Source organism: Spodoptera frugiperda, chromosome 3 (assembly GCF_023101765.2).
Source record: "Spodoptera frugiperda isolate SF20-4 chromosome 3, AGI-APGP_CSIRO_Sfru_2.0, whole genome shotgun sequence".
NCBI lineage: Eukaryota > Metazoa > Arthropoda > Insecta > Lepidoptera > Noctuidae > Spodoptera > Spodoptera frugiperda.
This window is the reverse complement of record NC_064214.1, coordinates 2,800,315-2,824,957: the sequence shown is the minus strand read 5'-3', so window position 1 is coordinate 2,824,957 and position 24,643 is coordinate 2,800,315. Positions and strand designations below refer to the sequence as shown.

Sequence of the window (24,643 nt, the reverse complement as noted above, 5' to 3'; positions counted from 1 at the left end):
AGTTAAGTACGAACTACGAAGTTAAATCAACATGCTCTCCAATAGAATTCAATGCTGTAAACTGAAGAAAAACACATTATTCTACAAAATTTTTATCATAACTATCGTGAGATATACAAAAATAACTCAAGTATATTAACTACTAACCAGCCTACAGTGCCGCGACTGTGCACGCTGCTCATGATGAAGTCTCTTCCTGACGCGAAACTATTAGAGCTTTCGTCCATTAATTGACTATTTTACCTATATTTTTGGTATGACAGCGATTTTCGTGTCGAATACCTTATTTACATAAGTACCTGTGTGTATATAGGTAGCTACTTCGCCAAATAAATTAGAACTATTTAGAACCAACTGTTTACTCGTGAATATTGTGTCGATGATTGACTCAGATAGATAACATAAATACCTATGACGTGACACCTTAATTTTTAATTTTTTTTGGCCACATGGTCTAACTTCAATCATAATGTGGTTTGACTAACACCGTTTAGGGCCTCAAAAACATACAATTAACATGACCACGCAAATTATGACATAATTGTAGGTACATAGATAAGCAGGTTAACGTAGGTATGTACTTATACATTTGCGTTTTTTACGGGAAAAAATCATCCAATGACTTCTCCCGTCTTGGGCGAGACGTGAGAGAACGTCAGACTCTTACTGACTAAAAATCACCCCGTTCCTACTCCTGCTTTTCGAGCTGGAGCCCCGGTAAACCCGCTAGGTAGTTCCTACTATGAATTAAAAAAACACTGGTAATCAATTTAATATTTTTATTAAATGAGTAAAATAATTTTTAAACAATAAGACAATAACTACAATATAATAAGTACCAACTTTCCTCAAAATAAACATATCATGCATAAATAGTAGGTACTAAGGTAATAAGATAAAAATAAGCATTTTTGCAATATGGCTGCCATGGTACTCATATTTTTTGTTTACTGCTCCGTTTTCAATTTCAACATAATAGTTTGCAAGAACTTCCTACCAATAACAAATTACTTCTTGTATTTGGGATCACAGGGGTCACATGGGGGCGGGGGTGGTGGCGGTGGTGGTGGTTCTCTCTCGCACGGGTCGAGTCTGCAATCCGGAGTTTGAGCACATGGGTCTACTTTCGGCTTTTGCTTCGGTGGTGGTCGCGGTGGCGATCCACAAGGCGGGGGTGGTGGTGGCGGAATAGATGGGAACGGAGCACAGGGCTGAGGAGCCGGACCAACTTCTTGATAGTAGCAATGCGCGTCCCACCACCATGTACATCCCGGCGTCGGTGGGCATTTAAACACTAACTGCAATGTTTAATAACTTATATTAATTTCGTCAGTATCTGAAGTCCAGGTAAAAGAACAGAGGTGCCATAATTACGATCTAGTTAAAAACTGTAATAAAGGTTTTCCTTAGTCTGCTCTAAGAGGGAATCCCTATTATCTCTTAGAGCCTAGAACGCAGAAAGCTAGGAGAAATATTAAATTTTGGCCAGGTTTGCTTACTTTCTTTGTATCCATTTTCGTCTGACTACATTTTATTTTAGCACTACCACCCCTACTAATGGATGTCCGTGCACCTTCAGCTATAGGAGCTACTACTGGAGGCTTTACAGATCCCAAAGCATTTCTGTCAGAATAATAAAAATCTGAATATCTATTTGTTTCTTCTGGTCCACGCGGAACATCTGGTGGAGGAATGGACCTCGGAGCAATCAATGGCGGATATCTATTATGCGGCGTATATTTACGACCCAACAAAAATTGACGTAGCATCTGAATTCCACTTGACACATCCCTAAAATCCCACTTTATGGGAGGTCTTTTTGCCATTTTTAATTAAATGTTAATGAGGACTTGAGATTAATAAAACTAAGCTTTGCTAAAATCACGAGAATGACATTAACTCTGACATGACATGTTGCGGTAATTTATTTTAATCATCCATCAAAATTAAAATAAATTCTTCATGGTGATTTCGCAGTGCATTAGAAGCAAGCAACAAAGGTCTAAGGATGCAAGGTTGATGACAATAATAGCAACAAATAAAAATACTTTAAGTACGTTACGCAAGTATAGATGTATCTCAAACCTCAAGCAAAACTAAAAATACTCATGTTTAGATAATTAAAAACGTAGCAGTGTTTCCATTTTGAAAAATGGAACGATTCCAAAGGAACTTCGGAACAAGAATGTGCCAAAGTTAGCGGACTGTTCAAAATATAGAGTTATTTCATATTGGACAGAAACTGAGTATCAAATTATAGGAAAATTTATTGAAACTTTGTTTTGATACATATTATTAATATTTTGCAACTAAGTACTTAAGTATTTATAACGTTTCAGTCATTAATAGTAATAATTGTAATTTCAGACTATATAACTTTTTTAGCTGATATGTGCTGTCAGATTTAAGTTCAAGTTTTTGATCGTGTTCTCAACTCCCGCGTTTTCTTACATCTGTCAAAAGTTCATCGTGTTTTGTTGAGAGTTTTATTTATTGTAATTATTTGTTTGTAAGTGAGTTTTGTGAATAGATAATTTAATTAATGTTATAGATAGTGTTATTTAGTGTTACAAATATGAAGACTAGTAAGTCGCCGGAGAAAACAGAAATAACACCGTCGAAAAAAAAACTGAAGCAAGCCAGACTCCCGTTCAAGCTTATTAGCGATGTATCACCTAAACCAGCGGCTCCTCAGACTAGGAAACGCAAGCTTTCTGCTTCAGACACGGATACAGTTACGAAAATAGGTAAAATAAGTAAGGAAAATGACTTAGTTGAAGAAGCAGTGATAATTAGTGATGATGACAGTAAAAGTGGAGAGAATCCGTCGAAGGAGGATAAATCTATGAATCCTTTTGTAAAATTAGTGGATACCGCGTGGAAAAAGAAGCTTCAGAAGTCAAAAAAGAAGAAGGGTGGCAAGAAGTCATCGAAAACTCTAAGTAATGGGTCTGTCGAGGTTGAAGACGGCGCTGATAGTGCCGACAACAAAGAGGCCGACTCTGAGATGATGGATGTAGACGAAACTCCTTCCACTGAGCTGAATGGTTCACAAATTGACTCAGAAGAAACTGCATCTAACACAGAAATGACTACATCATTACCAAAACAACAGACTGCAACAAAATCTTCACCTAAAAGTAAGAATACATCAAAATCTCCAAAATCTTCACCGAAAGATAAGAATACATTAAAATCTCCACTAAAAAGCCAGACTACAAGCAAATCTCCAGCTAAAGGCCAGGCCAGAACAAAGTCTTCCCCAAAAAGTGAGACCACAACACAATCTTCACCACAAAAGAAGTCACCTACTAAATCAGAACCTAATGAGGTTATCATTTTAGAAGATTCAACCAATCCTGATGACACCAAACAATCAGAAATTGATACAGCAGAAGAAAATAATACAACCAAAAACGATGAAGACCCAGATAATGATACAACTCAAAATTCAGAGGTTAATGACACTTCAACGGTAGAAGAAGTCTCAGAGAACTCAGAAAAAGCAAATAAAAAATCCCCTTCTAAAAAAGCACCAGCTGTAAATCAAATTACTCCCAAACGGAGCGCTCGGAATATAGCTAAAGCTGAACAGAATAATAACTCTAAAGGTTCCCCGAGCAAGCTTAATGAGTCTATGACTTCTGAAGCATCAACACCGAAGCAGGGTTCAAAGACTAGCAGGAGCTCTTCGGTAACTAACAGCCAAGGAGATGTGTCATTGAATGAGTCTGCAACATCTACCAATTTAACACCTAAGCAGGTTAGTGACATTTTTCATATAAGAGGTTAGGTGCAAATTGTACTGAAGTTGACTTGGCTGTTTTTATAAATATGTAGTAGGAACTAAGGTGGCTTAAAAAATATACATGTCGAACATGTAATAATAACAATCTTTTTTTTGTTTATTTAATTAGGAACTTTTATACTCCATTATATGCAAATTCCATAATAAGAATCTTATCGTTATCTTATTGTACCTAATTGGTGTTGCTTATCAGTTACATTGTTTGTTTTTATTTAGCTTTTGTGTCTTACTCAAACTGACCAGTGAAACTGATTGGAAAATATTTACTATAGACTTTCCTTACTTGTTCTTCTACAAAAGAATTCTCTATAAACAGTTGCATGTCAATCTTTCAAATCTTTAAATATTTATATGAATCTGTAATACAATACAGTTGAAATGATTACAATTTCCTACCATTCTAGTTACAGAAAAGATTGGAATCTGCCAAAAAGAAAGAGGAACGGGAGAAAGAAAAGCAGGAAAGAGAGAAAAAGAGACAGCAGGAAAAAGAAGAAAGAGCTAAGTTGAAACAGGAGAAAGAAGACCAAAAGAAGAAGGAACGTGAGGAAAAGGAAGAGGCTAAGAGAAAGGAGAAGGAGGAGAAAGAAGAACAGCGACGAAAGGAGAAGGAAGAAAAAGAAAAACAAAAAGAGTTGGAGAAAAGTGAGTATTATACATATAAAATTAGTTCCTGTAATAATAGTCGTAAGTTGATAATAATAATAAACAAATAATAAATAAATAAACATTAACATATTGTTTTTACAAAACTGAGGTATGTAGGCCCTACCTATAATAATAATGATTTAGTAAATTATTGACACAGATTAAGTTTTTGTGTGTAATATAGAAGTGAATGCAAAAAGTCACAAAATTACTAAATTTTTGTTTTTTATTTCAATTAGCTTATACCTAGAAAACCTATTAGAATATGACTCAAAATAAACAAAACAATTTACAGAAATAAGAGAAGAGAAGGAAGAAATGAAACGCAAGGAAAAGGAGGAAAAAGAAGAACAAAGAAAGAAAGAGAAAGAGGCAAGAGAAGAGGAGAGACGCAAGAAGCAAGAGGCATTAGAGCTTGAAAAGCAAGAACAAGAGTTAAAAAAGAAGAAAGCTGCAGAAGCATTTGTCAACTTCTTTGTACCAAAACAGAAGACGGACAAAGAACAGACAACTGACTCCTGTATCAGCAAAACTAGCATGTTATCAAACTTTATGATCAAAAACGATATGCGTTTAGCTCCATTAGTAAGAGTTGATTTGAGCCAAGACAGAAAAGAAGAATTAGTAAAATTAATAGAAAAGCAGACTGTCTCTGAGAAAGGTCTATATCTCAATTGTCTGAAGGATGGGACGAATAAGCCTTTGACAAGTGGGAAGACTTGGCCTTTGAGTGATAAGGATGATGATGATGTTATGATTGTTGGTAAGTTTGTCTTTTATCAACGTTAAAGTAAGTTATAATTTAGGAGTTAGAAAATATTGCTACTTAGTCTAAAATCCAGTCCAGAAACTAATTGGACCCCAGTTAAAGCTAATTGGAATAGCCAATAGTAAGACAACTTCATTCTATCATTTTTTCAACTCTTTTTCTTACATACATAATCTTAGGGCTGTCTCCTATGGGGGAGGGCAGAGCCGATGGAATGCTATATTATTATGCTATAATATTTTGTAACTATACTTGTATAAAAAATAAGACTTAAAGAAAAGACGTCATTCCATGCCGATACACTGTAATTTAAACTCCTATTATCAAGTAAAATATTTCTCGTTTTTCAGAGGATGAATTACCAATGCCAGATGATGCTGGTGAGATCCTAACTTGCGAGCCAGCGCAACGGGAGAAGTTGAGACCCAAGTTGCTGAGTTTCCACGAGAATCGACGTCCACCATATTGGGGCACTTGGAGAAAGAAGAGTGCTTGTGTTAAGCCTAGAAGACCTTTCGGGCAAGATGAGGTGGGTTATAAATATACTAGGTTCTTGTAGTTAAATGATTTTTGAAGCCAATTCAATATGTTATTTATTTGTTCTTTGTGTATCAAAGGCGGTAAGTAAGCAAATGTTTAATACAAACTTAATACAATACTTATAAAATGCGACTTGGAATATGGAATCGGAGGCCCAAACTCCCAATCTTCCCAATCCCCGATTTCCCAACAACTCTTAATTTCCTAATCCCTAAAAGGCCGGTAACGCACATGTAACGCCTCTGTAGTGTTTCGGGTTTCCATGGACCGGCGTCGACGATTGTTTATCACATGGTGATACATCTATCCGTTTATCCACCTACCTTAAAAAAATGAAACATTAAAAACATGTAAATGCAAATATTTGTATCAGGCTACTATTTCCATTGGAAATAAATACATCATGATGTCTCTTACACAATCCAATAAAATATTTTCAGAAACAACTGGACTATGAAGTGGACAGCGACGAGGAGTGGGAGGAGGAACAAGAAGGCGAGAGTATCGACGGGAGCGCTGCCGGCAGTGATGATGAACAGGACGCGGACGAATATGAAGTGGATAATGTTGTGTTTGTACCGCATGGATATCTTAGTGATGAGGTATGGTACTAATTTAGCTATTATTTATACTAGTAGTAAGTTATCTAAAAATGGGATTTTCTAAAGCTCCTCTTTAATTCTAATTGTAAATTTTTAAAGATTGTACACCACATGGGTTTTCACCCCATTTACTATCTTTTTAAGAACTGAATTCCACCATCACATCAATGTCAATCAATAAATTTGAATTAGAATTAAATGCCTAAAGTCTTGTGTACACACTACAGAGTATATTCAGAATTTTACATATAGACAGAAAATTTATGTATTGTCTTATTGTTTCTTATTTACAGGAAGCAACTATGGATGAAGATGATATGCTATCCCTGTCTCCAGAAACTCAAAAACAAAGACTGAAACATTTAGAAGATGAATTTGAGTCGGAAATGAAGAAACCAACGGAAAAACTTAAGCCTCGAATGTACGGCTTGTTGTGGGAGACGGCAGATGGCGGGAAACCAGAGAAGTGCGTGGATGCTCTGTGGAACTACTTTGGAAAGTTGTCTATGATCATGAACGATCCAACTCCATTGTTACAACCAGCCAGTGAGCCTGAAGAAACAGAGAAAAAGAAGGTTAAAAAGAAGAAGGTTCCAAAAGAACCAACAGAGGGCGAGCCTAAACCGAAAAGCCCTAAAAACGAGAAAAAAAGAAAATCTAAAGCAGATGAAAAGGAAAAAACTCCAAAATCTGAAACAAAAAAGAATGTTCCTGAAGCAAAGAAGAACCAACCCGGTATTAACATGTTTTTAAAAAAGTTAAAATCATCATAAATCATATTTTAATGTTAATGTTGTAGCTTTGTTTTATGAAATGTAAGTTTTAAATATCATTGGCTATTGGCTTTACTTATGACTTAATCTCATTTACTGTAATAATTTAGTAAATACAGTATAAATAAAATAGGACAGACGACATTATATTTCAGACATTATTTTTGCAATTACTTTGATATGTATAGAATGTATAGTTTTGATAAATATAGTATTTGTATTAGATTTATATAACTCCTATTGTATCTACAAATATGTGAACACAGGAAATCTTGATCCAGTATTGTGCTTATTATGTATGGATGTCTATGATTCCTATGTGTTCCACTATGATCTAATAATAATGTAGATACAAAAGGAGATTTAAAAAAAGTTTGTGATGCCAGTACTTATCTATCTGCCTTAGTGGAATACAAGATGCCTCATTCACCATTATATTTATTTTGTGCATGTCTGTACCTATTTTACTAATTAGATAATTATTTTTACTATGATGGTACGATCAAATCATAGACTGATACAAGTTCTAAATGATAGTTATAATGATGAGTGCTGCATATAAATATTTGTATTGAAATGCATAAGCTGTAAATATCAATAAAAATTTCGCTGAGTATGGACAATAGCATGTATGTTATAGATATTATTCATTAAAATATTCATTTATAGTACACGTTTATTTTTCTTTAATTATATCCTGTCCTTCAAATCGCTTTTCTCTCTCAATAGCGTATTTTTTAGGAGTGTTCCTCTATACTTATTATATTCTTTGCAGAAGTGGGCAAATGGAATAGACGTAAATAGTAATTTTTCTAAGAATCAAAAATGTATTGAGAATTCCATTTACAACAGTACTTTAATAAAAGATTAAACACTACACGTGTTCTTTGCAAGATGATTACAACTTTACAATCCGTGGTATACCTAGACAGAAATGTAAGGACAATATTTTATATTGTCTCGTGTAATAGAAGTCAAGAAAAACGGAAATATATCTATTCAGATGTATTTACCGTTTTATTTTTTTATCTTAGATTTATTTTGTCTTGCTAAATAATGCTAAAGAACCAAGAAAACCAGAAAAATATGGGACCGGTAACCAGCTGTCGTCAAATCATTCAAACTCATTCAATTTATGGATTATTTATTATCTGTATGTTGCTGTCAAAACTCTCAAAGTGTATCTGTCGCACGCATTGGATGTCGTTTGACAAATTTTAGTTTTCCGATTTTCTTTATCATTTACTGGTCGTTAATAAGTATAATTTAATTGATCTTCTTCATGTAACTTTTACAGTATTTATTATTTTGTGATTTTTTCTCTTAAGTGCTAATTATAATGCAGTGACACAAGGAATCTTATAGAATCGTACGTATGGATTTGAAAATTTATACTTGCTACACCCTTACCTATACTTCACCCTGAGTCACTGTGGTTTTTTATCTAATTTTGGAACACGTATTGGTTTTTTACTTGGTATTGCTCAGTTATTTATGCTGTATAGCCTTTTTTTCTAACTACGTATTACAAGGAAAATACAGCCGAAATTAGTTTCAGTTGCGTATTTTTTTTTGTTTTTGAAACGTAAGACAGATTGAATCGTTTAAATTAGAAAATAATCTGCTTACTTCTCATTTTATATTATAATAATACATTACTTTTTACTTAAAAGTCATTGTAATTGGTAAAGTTACAAAAATAAAGGAGGATTAGTTGTTGTTTATTTTCTCTACATCACACTCCTTGAATCATTGGCATTTACCTGATAAAATCTTCAAACGTCGACCTTTAGCTTAATGTTGAAAATATATCTATCTCATCACACATTTACTTTTATCTATAAATATTTATATACTGACATTTTCATTTTCCTTCAACAGAGTAGCTATGTGGATTGACGTTTGAGGTGCCGTGCGGTTTTGTTCGCTTTGAGGTTATCTTCCCGTGAATCCAATTATTCCCTTGTGTTTTTGTGTGGTGGTGGTTAATTTTAAGTTCGCGCAGGTGAGTGAACCTTGCTCTATTGTGGGCCACTGCGGCCATGGATGGAGACGAGCGCTTGAAGCCCCCTGATAAGGGGGGTGGTGAGAATGAATGTGTGATGGAGACTGAAGGTTCTCAGGCTTGTGCAGCTGCACAAACATCTTCCCGGAAAAGGACTGCTGACAATGTGAATGCCGAACCATTGTCCAAGCGCACTATTACTGACCCAGAGAGTGGTCTTGGTTCAGTATCTAACATTTACAAACACCCATCTCTCGACACTAGTAATCGTAGATACAATGTCGAAGATTTTGGCCCGTTTATTGTACATGTGTCCCGCGTTGCTGACTCCCCAAATTCTGGTGTTAGTTTAAAACCTATAAGGTTAGGAGCGTTTCTTGTGGAGGGTGGCGTAGTAAGCGTAAAAAAAGATGGTATCAGAGCTGTTGGCCGTAATAGACTATCAGTTGAATTTAACTCCGCCAAGGCAGCTAACGAGTTTTTAGACCACAAACTGTTAAATAAGCACAAACTTAAAGCGGAGATACCCTCCTACAACGTTTCCCGACTGGGTTTAGTTCGTGGCGTCCCAACAGAATGGACAATGGAGGAATTTGTAAGTGCCACAGAATATAAAGAAGGGTACGGTAAAATAGTAAAAGCTCGTAGACTCAACCGAAAAATAAAAAAAGACGATGGGTCGTCTTCTTGGCTGCCCACTCAATCTGTGGTACTAACATTTGAAGGCCAATCCCTCCCCAAAAAAATCTTTGCATTCTATACCTCTTTGGTTGTGGAGGTATACCAACTCCCGACCATCCAATGCAGAAAATGCCTTAGGTTCGGCCATGTACAGAGTGTTTGCAGATCAAATGCCCGTTGTTTCAAGTGTGGACAGTCACATTCAGGAGACAACTGTGATATTTCCCCTGACCGTGTCAGATGCCTCCTGTGTACAGGGAGACATCTAGCCACTGACCCATCCTGCCCTGAATTCGACAGACAAAAGCGCATCAAAAAAATAATGTCAGAACAGAGTATCTCGTACATGGAAGCCTCTACACAGGAACCGTCTATAAGACGGGCCTACTCTGACGTTGCTAAAACCCTGTCTGCCCCATCTCCACCCCAACCTGTACAGATCCCATCATCTCCCTACACAACTCCTAGTTCCACCCCTCAAAAGATGTCTTACCGCAAAACAGTCCAAATTCCCCGCCGTGAGAGGACTCCCCTTCCGGAGGGTTATGACCGTCGTGCTCATTACGACCTAATTAGAGAACCGACACCATCTCTCCCTAATGGTTGTGGACTAAATAACACATTGCCCAACGAAAACTTACCAGAACTACTGGTAATGCTGATTACTAATATCATCGCTAAATTTAGTGATGTGTTACCGTACGACGTTGCTCCTTTACTCGTAAGACTCTCTGAAATTGTTTCAAATGGCCCCTCCGGGTTCAACCCGAATTCTTCAATGGAACGCTAGAAGTATTGTCCCTAAAAAACCCGACTTATTTAATTTAATTAATGCTCATTCTGTGTCTGTTGCGGCTATCTCGGAGACTTGGCTGAGACCTGGGACTCATTTTAGAGTCCCGGGGTTTGCCTGTCTGCGGGATGATCGTGACGATGGCAGGGCAGGATGTGCATTGTTAATTAGAAGATCTCTCCCGTTTTCCGTTATCCCACTCCCTCCTCTTTCCCAAGAAATCAATGCTGTAGCAGCTCGCATAGACAATATCAATTATATTTCTGTTTATATCCCCGACCCTAAACTCACTTTAATCCCTGACCTTTCTACACTCTTGTTTTCAGTTCCTCCTCCACTTATTGTGTTAGGAGACTTCAACTCGCACCATAGTTCCTGGGGCTCATATTATACAGATTCCTTTTCCCCCTGGTTGATGGATCTCTTTAATGACATTAATGTCTGTGTCATAAATGATGGCTCTCCTACTCGTCGTGTATACCCTGGCCAAAACCCTAAATCTGCTGTCGATATTTCTGCTTGCTCTCCAGAACTTTCTTGTCTACTCAACTGGAATGTGTTATCCCACTCCTTTGGCAGCGATCACTTCCCTATTTTAATATCAAAGCCCTCTTCAGTAATCCCAATCCCTGCTCCTGATCCTCTCCTGAAACATAAAATACAACAGGCTGATTGGGAAAAATTTTCTTTGCACGTTAAATATAATTTAAATAATTCTAGGCAAAACCCTTCTCAAAATTACTTACATTTTCGCAATACATTGATTGAAGCTGCCAACCTATTCATCCCCAGGAAAAAACCCTATTCTTCTAAACTTTCTTCTCCTCCCTGGTGGGATTCTGAATGCACTTCCGCTATAAAAGAAAGAGAATGTGCTGAGGACACCTTTAATGAATCTCTGAACCTTGATGATTTTCAAAATCTTCAAAGAATTTCTGCCCGTACCAAAAGGTTACTCTCCAAAAAGAAGAAGAGAGGATGGAAGGGATTTTGTGAGAGTTTATCCCCCAGAACTCCCCCATCACTTGTATGGAGAAATTTGAAACGTTTCAGAGGTTCATTGAAGCCTGACTCTCTTCACTCTTATGATTCCTCGGTTTGGCTGGAAGACTTCACAGATAGCCTAGCCCCTCCTTATGTCCCTTGTGATTTCCCTCTTTCTATACCCCCTTCTAATCTATCTTCCTTTGATGAAAGGTTTACTTTTGACGAGTTAAATACGGCACTCATGGGCTTGAGAGATACCTCTCCGGGTGAAGATGGTATCCCATATAGTTTTATTACCAAATTAGATACTTCCAGTCTCCGTTACCTTTTGGAAATAATTAACGACATTTTTATAACGGGAGAAATACCTGAAGACTGGAAATGCCAAATCATTATCCCGATTTTGAAACCAAATAAAGACCCAGAGAAAGCTAGCTCATACAGACCGATCGCTCTCTCATCAACCTTGGGCAAAATTCTTGAACACCTAATTAAAAATCGTTTGGAATGGTTTCTGGAAAGTAATGGGTCTCTAGCGAAGAGTCAGTTTGGTTTTCGTAAAGGCAAAAGCACTATGGATAGTCTGAATATACTTACAACTGATGTCCGCCTTGCTTTTTCCAAAAAAGAACACCTTGTGGGATGCTTTTTAGATGTTTCGGCTGCATATGACAGTGTCAATATTCCGGTGCTCAGAGCAAAAATGCTAGAGCTGAGTGTTCCAGTGAGAATCGTACACTATATATGCAATCTTTTTATGGGCAGAACTATTAAAATAAGAAACGGTGGCTTTCTCCTTCCGCCTAGAACTCTATGGCGAGGCATTCCGCAGGGGTCGGTATTGAGCCCTTTATTGTACAGCATCTATACCTATGATCTTGAGCAGGCGGTCCTTCCTTTTTGTAATATCCTTCAGTACGCAGATGATATTGCCTTATATTCTTCCGCTAATTGTATCGATACAGCAACATCCCATATAAATGAAGCATTGAGTTACTTAAGTGTCTGGTTGGATGAACATGGCCTCTCATTGTCCCCATCTAAAAGTACAGTTGTTGTGTTCTCCCGTTCAAGGTTCACTCCATTTGCCAACATTACATATGAAGGACATACCATCAGCAACGAACCCTCCGCAAAGTTTCTTGGAGTTTTCCTGGATTCCAAAATGACTGGTGTTCCTCACTTAAATTATGTAGTCAATAAATGCGAAAAAGGCATTAATGTCCTCCGTGCTCTCTCTGGTGTTTGGTGGGGTTCCCACCCATACAATCAAAAATTGCTGTACAATGCACTTATTCGCAGCCGCATGGACTATGGCTCATTCATTTTGGAACCATGCAATAAGACAGCCTTAAAAAAATTCGATAACATACAGGCTAAGTGCATGCGTATTATCCTTGGTGCAATGAAATCTTCACCAAAAAACGCGTTGCAAGTGGAATGCTTAGACCCTCCATTATCCCTTCGCAGACAATATCTGTCTGACAGATTCATCTTTAAGGTCATGTCATGCTCATCACATCCACTTATTCCTCGTCTGGAGGATCTATCTGAAGAGGTCTCAAATAATCGATATTGGCATCATAAGGAAACCCCCAAAATTATTAAGAGCTTTATAAAGGTTAGAGATCTTTCTACACCTGTCTATAGTTGTAATGGCAATCCTTTATTTCAAACTGATTATTCTGCATTAGTGTTTACCCCTAGGGTCATTTTGAATTTTGGAGTTGGAAAAGATGACCCTGCAGCTAACCAAAATTTTATAAGACTCCTATCTGATTGGCAAGACTGGATACCAATTTTCACAGATGCTTCCAAAGTATCCCCCAACGGCAACGTTGGAGCTGCCGTTTGGATTCCAAAATTCAATGTCACTTTATGCTTTAAATGCCCTTCTCAGACATCCGTTTTCACCGGTGAAGCTATTGCCCTTTATGAAGCACTCCTATTCGCTGACACACATAATTTTTCAAAAACGATTATTTTTACAGACTGTAGAAGTTGCTTACAAAAAATTTGTAGTAACCAATTCAAAATGAAAATTAAGCTTCCTATTATTTTTAAGATTAAAGAATTATTATTTAAATGTAGTCAAAAAGGTCTAGACATAACCCTTGCCTGGATCCCTGGTCACTCCGGTATTACAGGTAATGAAATGGTGGATTCTTGGGCTAAAGAAGCTACAATAAGCGGAACTGAAAATTACTCTGAAGTGTTCCATACCGATTTGCTTCCTCTAGCCAACTCGCATTTGAGAAATGACTGGCAGGATTTATGGGACTCATCAAGGCTCACTAAAGGGCGTTACTATGGGGATATACAACCTTTGATACCACAGAAACCCTGGTTCTTCCGATTTCGACAAGGTTGCAAACAAACCACATCCACTATATGTCGCCTTCGTCTGGGTCACGCATGCACACCGGTCTTTCTTGCCAAAATCCGAGTACGTGATAGCTCTCTCTGTGAGTGCGGTTTGGACGATGGAACGGTAGACCATATCTTTTTCAACTGTCCTAAATTAGCATTCTCACTATACGACATTCTTCCTCAAGATATACCCCGTCCTATCAACTTTCAGTCTCTTCTCACTTATTCTCACTCCCCTTTTATAGTCTATTTAATTAAGTATATTTCTTTCCACGGACTTAAGTTTTAAAATGTTATAGTTTTCCCCCTTTCTTTTTGTTTTTTATATAGGCAGGTAGTCGACTGTTTTCTTTCTTCCTACTAATATTTTCCATGTCCCACTAATAAAAACTTGTACCTATATTTTTGTATGATATCGTAACTGTCTTGTGATGTCTGTGTCGTCATTTAATGTTATTTGTTCTAGGTTTCCTGGATCAAACTCCTGTTTCCCCTCGAATAGCACCGAACATTTACCAAATGTGTTACTTTGAACAAAACGTCGTAGTTGGCCAAATACGTCTCACACAAGAGAGATGTGAATGCCATTAAAAAAAAAAAAAAAAAAAAAAAAAAGAGTAGCTATGTCTTCTTACACCTGTAGTACATTCTACATACATAATAATAACATGTTTAAGTATATTTTGTAATATTTCTCTCTCTCTAATTGTAGCTACGTTATTAGGGGAGACAAAAAGGACATTTCATGGGTTAGAAAAGAGATCACCCTTGTCCAAGATGAGTAAAATGTCGAAGAACAAGTTGAATTTGACCCTGCCACCAGGGTCAATAGACACGGCTCCAGCGGTCACGCCATCCAACATGACCCCTCAGCTAAAGTCTGCCACTGCTACTGAGTAAGTATTTATAATGTTTGTAATAAATTGTAATTTTTTAAATTTCAAATAAAAGTGTCTTCCTTCTAAACTTATATTGTTGTGCCTGACAGGGTCCACATTGTGTCCTAGTTAAGTTTACCACCTAAGTCTTACATGTGGAAAGCAATAAAGAATTGAGTATTGAGTATTAATTATCTATACCCTTGCTTTCTACCAATGTTCCGTGAAAGACAAAATATGGTTCACAAAATAATACTTAATAAAAATATGTTTGTTAAAACTCAAATGAGATTTGTCACAAACAAGTGTTTGTGGTGGTACTATTTTTTAACAAAAATGTCCTTGATCAAGAAAAGTTTGGAAAACCCTGATGTATACTAAAAATATTACAAAGCTGAAGAGACAGGATGCTTTGCTGTTACTGATGCTGTTTAAATGTGCATCTAGTGATCTCCGGAATTGCTAGTTTGAATAAAAAATAATTTGTGTTTAGGGAGTCCATTTATTGAAGAAGGTCAAAGGTTATGAAGCTTCAGTAGGTTATAAACAAACTGAGTACTGCATGCTACTGCACAGGATTAGCCAGTCACTCCAAAAACATTACATTACTTATTAGAATTAAAATTCAAGACATGTTTCATAAATTATACATAGGTACAATTGGTTACTTATAAGTGTACAACATTACATATTACATAGATCACTATTGCTGCCAAGTTTAGTTTGTCATTGTTATTTTTGTAATCATTGAGAATAGTAACCTCTTGTTAAGATATTATAAAACATTGTGTACTATCAAACATTAAATTGTTTTCTTTATTTTGATGGTAAGCAGTTAACTTATAGATTGTAATCATTTTTTGAAAAGAGTAACAATGGAGTTTCTTGCTTCTTCTTCCTAATTCGAAGCTATACTTTGGAACAATAACTTAGCTTCACTGACAGACAGACTGACGAGCAATGTAATTTGATATTTCAAAAGTGCCTAATTGGGGATTAATTGAAATAAATACTTTGACTTTGAAGTCAAAGTAGCAGTAGATGCTTCTTATATATCTGTGTATCTGCCAAACATGGAGACTTGGTCAGTGGACATTATGGCAATCCCTTTTATGTAGAGGAAGCCCTTAGTGCAATAGCAAATATCATAGCTGTTTATTCATAGTAACTATGATGATGAAAATCTAATGTTAGGTCATCTGAATTTACGGTTTTAAATGTAAAGGCTCATCTAAATGTTGCATCGTGAGGGCTCCGGAGCATGTTTATTAAGAGGACTCGGTGCCTCTTACAGGTGTTGAGGGTGGCCAACTTTGGCTATCCGTAGTCATCTACTAAGTAAAACATTAGTCTGTCTGGTTACAAAGATGCTCTAATAGTATCTGACCTCTGTTGTAGGCGGCAGGGCTTAGCTGGGAAGTCCAAGACAAGCATTGAGGCTTTGACGGAGAGATTGGAGCAGATTGAAATGGATGACACCCAGAGGCGCAGGATAGAAGTGTTCCTCTGCCAGAAAGAGAAGATCGGAGAGCTAAGCGATGATGACTTTGAGAAGCTGGGTGAATTAGGTGAGATAATTTGTTCTTTTTAATTCATTATCATGTGAAGTAATTGCTTTGTGCGACTTGACAAAATTAAGATTAGCTTTTACCTGTATGTATGCAAAGTCAGACAGTATTTTTATATGATAGAATCATTAACTACTATGACAAGAAATTATATTTATAAGAATTTAATTAAAACGCAATAGTAAATATCTACTTAGAAATGACTCAAAGTGAACAGGTCACTTCTTGGAAATTCTAGCGTCATTATTTGTGGATACAACGTGATATACTTAGGTTGCTTTACCTAAATACAGTCACTCAAGTTCAGAGGCTTTTTAAACCTAGATAGTGGTCTAGGCGTCCACCGCTTATTAGGTGATTCAAATTTTTTGACGCCGCGTCGCCGTCACATTATAAGCGGTTGGACAGATGCGTTTCTGTAACCTAGGCACTTACCTACTTTGCCTTAGAGCTTATATGCTTTCTGGTCTATCAAGTTATTTGGGAAACAAGTAGGAAAATAAAATATCAAGTTAGTGTATCTAATGGCTATTCTCTCAGTACTGAATCAATCTCTATTTTCTTCTCTTGACTAACTGCACTAGCCTTATATTATAAGCTTAATAAAATATGAAATACCAAAAATCAATTTCTTTTATAACTCCCAGGTCAAGGCAATGGCGGAGTGGTGATGAAGGTCCGTCATAAGTCCACTGGCCTGATCATGGCTCGAAAACTGATCCACCTGGAAGTCAAGCCAGCCATCAAGAAGCAGATCATAAGGGAACTGAAAGTGCTCCATGAATGTAACTTCGCTCACATTGTGGGTTTCTACGGAGCATTCTACAGTGATGGGGAGATTTCAATTTGTATGGAGTATATGGATGGTGGATCGCTTGATCTGATATTGAAGAAGGCTGGACGGATTCCTGAATCTATTCTAGGTTGGTTTTTAAAACTTTTTTAATGTTTGGTTAAAATTTCTCACAAGGTGTACAGTTGTAGCCGGAATGAATGTTCTAAGCAATGAATATGACTGATTGCTACTCTATAGGTAGCGGTTTCCATTTCAAAGTGCCACGAGAAGAGTGAGATAAGGTAACATTGAATGTCACTGGTTAATTTAGTAATGGGCTACCTAATTTTGTTTGGAGCGTGCATGTATTGACATGCATATCTTTTCAGTCTTATTGCTAGATAACAATCCTAATCAGACATTTCTTACGATAATCACAATGTTCAGTTCAATGACTTTCACAAATAGATCATTCATTACATATCACGAGTAATTTGTACGCATTTTTGCTATGTAATATCAATGTCAATGATTATAATTCTACAAAGAAGATAGTTTGTTATGGATTTGAGATAAAAAAAGTACATAATTGTAGAAATGTTATGAAGATAATGATTAATGTTTCTTGATAGTGACTCATGTAGTGTGATTATGGAGCACAATACGGGCATTGTTCTTGAATAATCATGCGGATTGTCTTTACTAAGTCATCTTAATTGAACTTACATTCCCTTATTTCTGTGTTATGCCTTTTCTTATTCAAGTATTTGGCTGTAAACGATAGGTCAGATCAGTCAGATTGCCCAAGGAAATTGTGACTTTAATTTGAGTCATAATTCGGAAACGTAGTGTGCATTTCGGAATTAGAATGCAGCGGTATGGGAGGTTGCGGCAGGCTTGTCCCATAAAAAAACCAACCATAATTATTAGTTTAGAATAGGTAGCAAGACATTTATAAAGGTATATTCATTATCTGTATACCTATTTCCAAAATAAACTGCATTTACTTGTTATCAAATTTTAATTAAGTATTTTAAATGCAATGTTGCTTGGAACATGTTTTTTTGCAGTAGATAACAAAATTCTGTATATCATGACCTTGTTTTGCGTGGTAAACTTGCATTATTATGCACATTCGATTAAATACCTATTTATTATGTTCTTTGATCACATAGGAATACATTAGAGAACACCAAGACTTGTCCCCTAAATACATAAAGTGTTACCTACTTACGTATTTTCACATCATATCAACAGCCTATTAGTGGCCACTGCTGTCGAAAGCCTCTTCTCACATGGAGAATGTTTCAGCATTAATCACACTTGCTCAATGCGGGTTGACAATATCAAACTTATAATTAAAACTTATTATGGCATCTCCTCTTCGTACTTGATTCATGGGCGAAACTCATGAGAAAAGTTGGGGTGATGATTAACCTGCTGCCACAATACGGCTTATGTCCCAAGTATTGTTAAATATAATCCACAATCTCCTTTATTAACAAAACCCCAATTTACTTTTCTCCAGGAACAATAACATCAGCGGTACTGAAAGGTCTCAGCTACCTTCGTGACAAGCACGCGATCATGCACCGTGACGTCAAGCCTTCCAATATCCTCGTGAACAGCAATGGAGAGATCAAGATCTGCGACTTCGGAGTCTCGGGACAGCTTATAGACTCCATGGCCAACTCGTTTGTGGGGACTAGGAGTTATATGTCGGTGAGTTGTTAGTTAACATGGATTGAAAGATACTTTTAAAATAGGAAGGTTTCGTTTAGGAAGGAAGGACGAGAGGAAAAAGGCAAATAACATAATGTCACCCCTTTAAGAAAAAGTGTGGGCAGACTAGCTATGTTGCTGTTAGGTAGTGAAAGTTAGTGAACTTTTCGCTAGTTTTGTCTATGTTAGATCTCGTAGACTGCCGTAACAAATACCCTTGCCTCCGCGCTAATATTGTAAGTTTCAGAATGAAAAAGATTGCAATATTTTTTTCGACTTAGGCATCGCACTGCTCCTAGGTGTCTAGGAGCAGTATGATCATGCCTACCATATTTGCAATCTCTAGACCCTTATTTTAGGAGAAAATTAAATCTCATGTTCTCTTTAAATTAAAGTAATGTAGTGAACTCATCGAAGTGAATAAACATGGTAAATATCCCGTCATAAGTTCTAATAAGAGTGTTTAAAAACTTATAATGTACGTAGTGAAACTTGGTCACAAAAAAAAATCTTATGTATTTTGCAGCCGGAGCGACTCCAAGGCACGCATTACTCGGTGCAGTCCGACATTTGGTCCCTCGGCCTGTCGTTGGTGGAGATGGCTATAGGAATGTATCCGATCCCGCCGCCCGACGCCAAGACCTTAGCGGCCATATTTGGAGGACAGAATGAAGATCACTCGCCCGGACAGGTTGGTGAACTAATTGATACTTTTTTTTTTTGTATTGGCTTCTATAATAGGAAAATCTACGAACTACTTTAATTACTTTTTTCGGTTTTTCGAAAATTTCTCAGTAGTAGCACGAGTCTGAAATTGTGCCCAGTATATGGCAATAGGTTCGCCCCTGTTACATGGGAATGGGACTTATAACACAAATGGTGAAAAATGGGTGTACATTACATAGCGGCACATTACGTGCCGTAATATGCACCTCTGTCTACCACTACGGGGATAAAAGACGTGAATTGCAAACTTGTATTGCCTAACGAAATGATAACACAAAAAATTGGGTATTGGGACAAACCCGCTACAATCTCCCAAAACTGCAACTCCTGTTAGCCAGGATCTACAGTAGATACAACCATGAATCAATCAATGAAATCTACAGTAGATACAACCATGAAGACACCGGAACACTGAAGTCCGGCGCGTCTCGAGACACGAGGACATAACTGTCTTGGATCCCGCAACGAAATAAATCAGAAGATATTATTAGAGGAGATTACTCGTATGATACATGATAATGTTATGTCCATGATTACAGGCGCCAAACTCTCCCCGTCCGATGGCAATATTCGAGCTGCTGGACTACATAGTGAACGAGCCGCCTCCCAAGCTGCCGGCCGGTATCTTCTCCGACGAGTTCAAAGACTTCGTGGATCGCTGCCTCAAGAAGAACCCTGATGAAAGGGCCGACTTGAAAACGCTGATGGTGAGTAAATCATATCATACATCATCAGCCTATAAGCGGCCACTGCTCACAGGGAGAGGTGTGAGCATTAATCATTATGCTTGCTCAATGCGGGTTGGTGAGTAAATAATCAACGTCAAGAGCTCGTAACAGTCCTCTTCTGAGCTATAGGCCTTCCTCTACATAAGAAGAGTTGGAGTTCGTAGCTAATAAGGTTCAGGTATATCAATGTGTGCTTTTGTCTCTTTATAAACAATTCATTAAATGTATTGTGGAACGTGATAGTTTGTTGGTAAATTCGCAAAAGATCGATACATCGTTTATATTTTTATATAGCTCTTTTTGTCTGGAGCAGTCGATGGCCATTCACTTTTGAGCACTTAAGATTTCTTCAAACGTCCAAGTACATGACTCTACAGCAATTTGGGCAATATTTTTCATTGTTTCCTAATAATATTTTGATAACTTACACCCTATATAGAATAGAATCAGGCGCCCCATTACTTTGGGGAAATCCATGCTACACTAACAATACAGTGAGATTATTTAGTTTTAATTCCGCTTTAGTTTTAATTTTGATTCTTCTCGACAGAACCACGAGTGGATCCGCAAGGCAGACGCGGAGAAGGTGGACATAGCGGGCTGGGTGTGCAAGACCATGGACCTGATGCCCTCCACGCCTAATTCTAACGTGTCTCCTTTTTCTTCATAAGCTGCAAGAAGTGCATACTTTCATCAGCGAAAAAGGGTTAGATTTGTATTGATAAAATTAAATATAGTTGGTCGTGCATGCTTTTGCTTGTATTATTTTACCAATTTTGTGTAATTATATAGAGTTGATTTTAAAAGTAAGTAGATGTTTTTGGTGATTGTATCTTGTATATACATTTTCTCTGTTATTAAACTTATTTACAATTTCTTTTTTTCTAACTTTGCCGTACAATAGGATTATGTCTACTAAAGTTCAAAAAGCCTTATAATGCACAAAATTTGATATTATAGTAATCTTTCATTTCTTTAATCTTCTCTTTGTAGCCAATTTCTTTTAATAAAATCTTTACTATCTTCACATTTACAGGTCAAAACATTTCCCAAGAGAAAGCGGGCGACACAATCACCGAAGACGCTGGCGGTGAAGAATAGCTGCCCTGAGAACACGCGATGACAGAAAACAGTGTGTCAACTCTAGATACCATTGTCCAGTACCAGAACGAGCCACAGCCAGGCGAACACTCCACATCATTGAGACGTGATCCTACATCCTTGATACAACCATTTCAAACTTTATTATTGACGTCACTTCTCAACATGGAGTAGGCAACACATGAAGTGCTAACATGCTTCACAAAGAGCTCAAAATCTATAGCGTCGTGTCTCTTTATATGTTGCGGTGATATCTGTTCGCAGATACCACCGCGTGTGACACTCCATGTGTACCTACTCCGTGACATTAACATCTATTAGTCGTCAATACTTCTATTACGCTACTGGAATTCGCATCCAGTGTTAGAAAAAAGTAGTTCTGATTTATTCTACATATCAGGGTTATCACGTCTCATATCAAATGTTTCATTAATACATTTAGTAAAAATTCTTCGGGAGACATCCTGTCATCGAATCGAAATTCAAAATTAATAATTTAATTTATAGAATTGGCTAAAATTTAAGGTAAAATCTGTAGGGAATTATTGAAAACAATGTGTTACGCTATCGCTATGAAGCTGCTTGAGTAGTCGACGACACAGTCAGCCTTCTATCGACAACACATGTCGATTAGTAAACAAATCGAATAAAAGTATCGATAACGTAATCGAATCAAAGGTGTAACTGTTTCATCGGCTACGCATCGAAGGAGTTTGACTTTCCTTTTCATATACAGGCTATATGATTACGAGAAAGTTGATAAATAAAGGTAATGTGTGTACTGTAACCAATAGCACGGTGTCTGATGATAGATAGGGGTATAATACTAAAACATAGTGCATTCGTGGACGAACTAATCGAGGTTTTATAACAAAAAACGACAACTAATCGATAAATGGTCAAGTAGAGTTGATTTAACTAGTCGCAAGTCGAAAAAAATGTTAGTAGTGTTTTGACATATTTTTCTTTGCTGAAAGTGCGTAATTCATGTCAGCTGGTACCTGTTATTTGAATAGTAATCGGACGCGTTTCATCGACGTGTCCGGAGCGTTGGAATACTCAAACGGCCGCGTCGCCGCGGGCGTGGGACTGTTCCAAAACTCAAACGTATCATCTTATAATCTGTAAAATAGAATGCATTTTTTAGAGATTACACGAAAGATATAATTAAAAAAAAAAAACGAAAAAATAAAAAATCGTAGGTATGTTTTTTATATAATTGACGTGATGCACTTTTCCCGTTTGGTTTGTTGTGTTATTTGCTTCGTTTTAGTATGTCCGCCATTTATTTACCCGCCCTGTCCCGAGCACCGAGTGTAGATAGACACAGCTACTCACTAATGTAATGTGTTTGCGCTGTTGAATGTATGAGTGAATGGTATAGTTCATTCTGTATTTGACAGGTTCATTTAGTTCGATCGATTATTCGTTAGGTTGTAGATTTGAGCTTGCATTTATGCTCGTAAGCTTCATTATTTAACATTGTTTTTATTTCCCAGCGTATGTACACCTCCTTCGCTTTGTGATCGCTATTATTTGCCTGGTCTTTCTTAAGTATTTAGAGAGTAATGTGATTTTATGATATGTATTGTGTGTTTCAGGGTTTGCGAAGTGTTTTGCCTTTTATTATACCCAGCATTTAATAATTTTATTATTCTCATTAATTAGATAATTTGACGGTGCTTTTATGTTATCACTGATGTAAGTGAACATATTTAAAGAAAAAAAATTTAAAACACAAAAAAATATTTTCTTTTTTTATAAGTGGTCTACTCGTGATTGATAAGTAGGTTTACTTATTTTGTTTTTCAAAAAAAACTTTGTAATCATTTGTATGTAGTCGTCGTGTTAGGTTAGGTTGATCGTATATTATAGGTATTGTATTCCAAAATTATGTTACCTGTAATGAATTTACAATGTGAACAATTAGAATGGCGAGACCTCATTCTTAAATGAAGTAATGTCAATTACACGAATGCGTTTATGTATGCAACGCGAACTTATCAAGTTCCCAAGTCTTAATAGTAAAATGTAGGAACTACATCATTATAATTTTGTAGGCAGTTTATTTAATAAAGTAAATACTTGACTCATTTCGCTATTATGTTTGTTTAGGACTGAGGTTTCCCTTACTGTATTAATATTTTACTGTATTGTGAATAGCGTGGGGCTAATCCACTCCCAACTTTATCTTTCAGTATTTAAAGTGAAAATATGAACCTTCCAAAGACGAAAATCGCATATAACATTATTATAAAGCTTTTTCAGACTGTGTAGAAATAGAAAACAAAAATAGACGAACAAAATAAAAAAAGAAATTACGTTTACCTTTTTATCGATTAAATATCAACAGCCTCAGTAATCGAAACACCAATATCGATTTATAAAAAAATAAGTGATATTTTTAGACTTATCGATTTAATAGTTGAGAATATTTTTTTATTTATTTTATTTGACGAAACGTTTCCTTATCGAAGACGCTTTTATTAGTCATTTTTAACAATTTCATTGTTTCGAGGCACATTGTAAAAGTACTCGTTTTTAAAACTATATCACAATCGATCTCTAAGGTCTAATAATCGTTGTAGAAGCGATTATCATGAAAATCGATTGTCTGTTTGTGATAATCGATTTTCTGATAACGCTCCCTTTGAAATTTCTGCTCGGTATAATCATATCGTAAATGGATCCATGAATGTAACTCCAGTTTATTTATGTAAGCTTCTTCGTAAGATACGTCTGTAGTTAGGTACGTATGTACAATTAAATGTTAATTAAAATGAACACGTTTTTTAATTTATTTCCTGAATCTGAATATTTTAGAAGATACCTTTAGTTAACGTTAAGCCTTTTAACTGCCAACAAAAGTCAGCGTTGTCCGACATGACGTCTGTGTTAATAGAGGCGTAACTTGAGTGGTGAAATAATACATAGTATTTATTGTCCACTCCCTTTGAGAAGTACAAAGGCGTGATGTTATTTATCTGGGTTAGTAGTAGTAGTGACATTTCAGTACCAATACGCTCAACTCCGCACTATCCACAGACGTAGATAGCAATAGCAATCGAACATAAAATTGCCAAGCAAATTAACTGCAGTTAGTGCGGTAGCTTGGCAACCGGCTGCCGCCAACTTGTAGCGGGTTCGATTCCCGCACGGAACAACTCTG

At 36.7% G+C, this 24,643-nt stretch overlaps 3 protein-coding genes across 3 annotated transcripts; 2 read left to right on the top strand and 1 right to left on the bottom strand.

The window, feature by feature from the left end:
• Positions 1–765: 765 nt before the first annotated feature.
• Positions 766–1,931, bottom strand: LOC118274085 (uncharacterized). Its single transcript, XM_035591447.2, has 2 exons — positions 1,500–1,931; positions 766–1,298 (listed from the first exon to the last, which is right to left on the bottom strand). Exons 1-2 carry the CDS (start codon positions 1,824–1,826, stop codon positions 1,008–1,010), a joined length of 618 nt encoding a protein of 205 aa, XP_035447340.2. The 5' UTR covers positions 1,827–1,931; the 3' UTR covers positions 766–1,007.
• Positions 1,932–2,429: 498 nt separating this feature from the next.
• LOC118274221 (axoneme-associated protein mst101(2)-like) lies at positions 2,430–7,813 on the top strand. The gene is made up of 6 exons (XM_050705240.1): positions 2,430–3,763; positions 4,213–4,453; positions 4,752–5,219; positions 5,576–5,754; positions 6,206–6,367; positions 6,661–7,813. Exons 1-6 carry the CDS (start codon positions 2,576–2,578, stop codon positions 7,138–7,140), a joined length of 2,718 nt encoding a protein of 905 aa, XP_050561197.1. The 5' UTR covers positions 2,430–2,575; the 3' UTR covers positions 7,141–7,813.
• Positions 7,814–8,305: 492 nt separating this feature from the next.
• On the top strand, positions 8,306–24,258 carry LOC118273981 (dual specificity mitogen-activated protein kinase kinase dSOR1). Its single transcript, XM_050705303.1, has 9 exons — positions 8,306–8,509; positions 14,689–14,872; positions 16,253–16,422; positions 17,070–17,345; positions 18,726–18,919; positions 19,446–19,610; positions 20,185–20,352; positions 20,924–21,079; positions 21,410–24,258. The coding sequence occupies exons 2-8, from the start codon at positions 14,754–14,756 to the stop codon at positions 21,041–21,043; spliced, it is 1,212 nt and encodes a 403-aa protein (XP_050561260.1). The 5' UTR covers positions 8,306–8,509; positions 14,689–14,753; the 3' UTR covers positions 21,044–21,079; positions 21,410–24,258.
• The last annotated feature ends 385 nt before the right edge of the window (positions 24,259–24,643 follow it).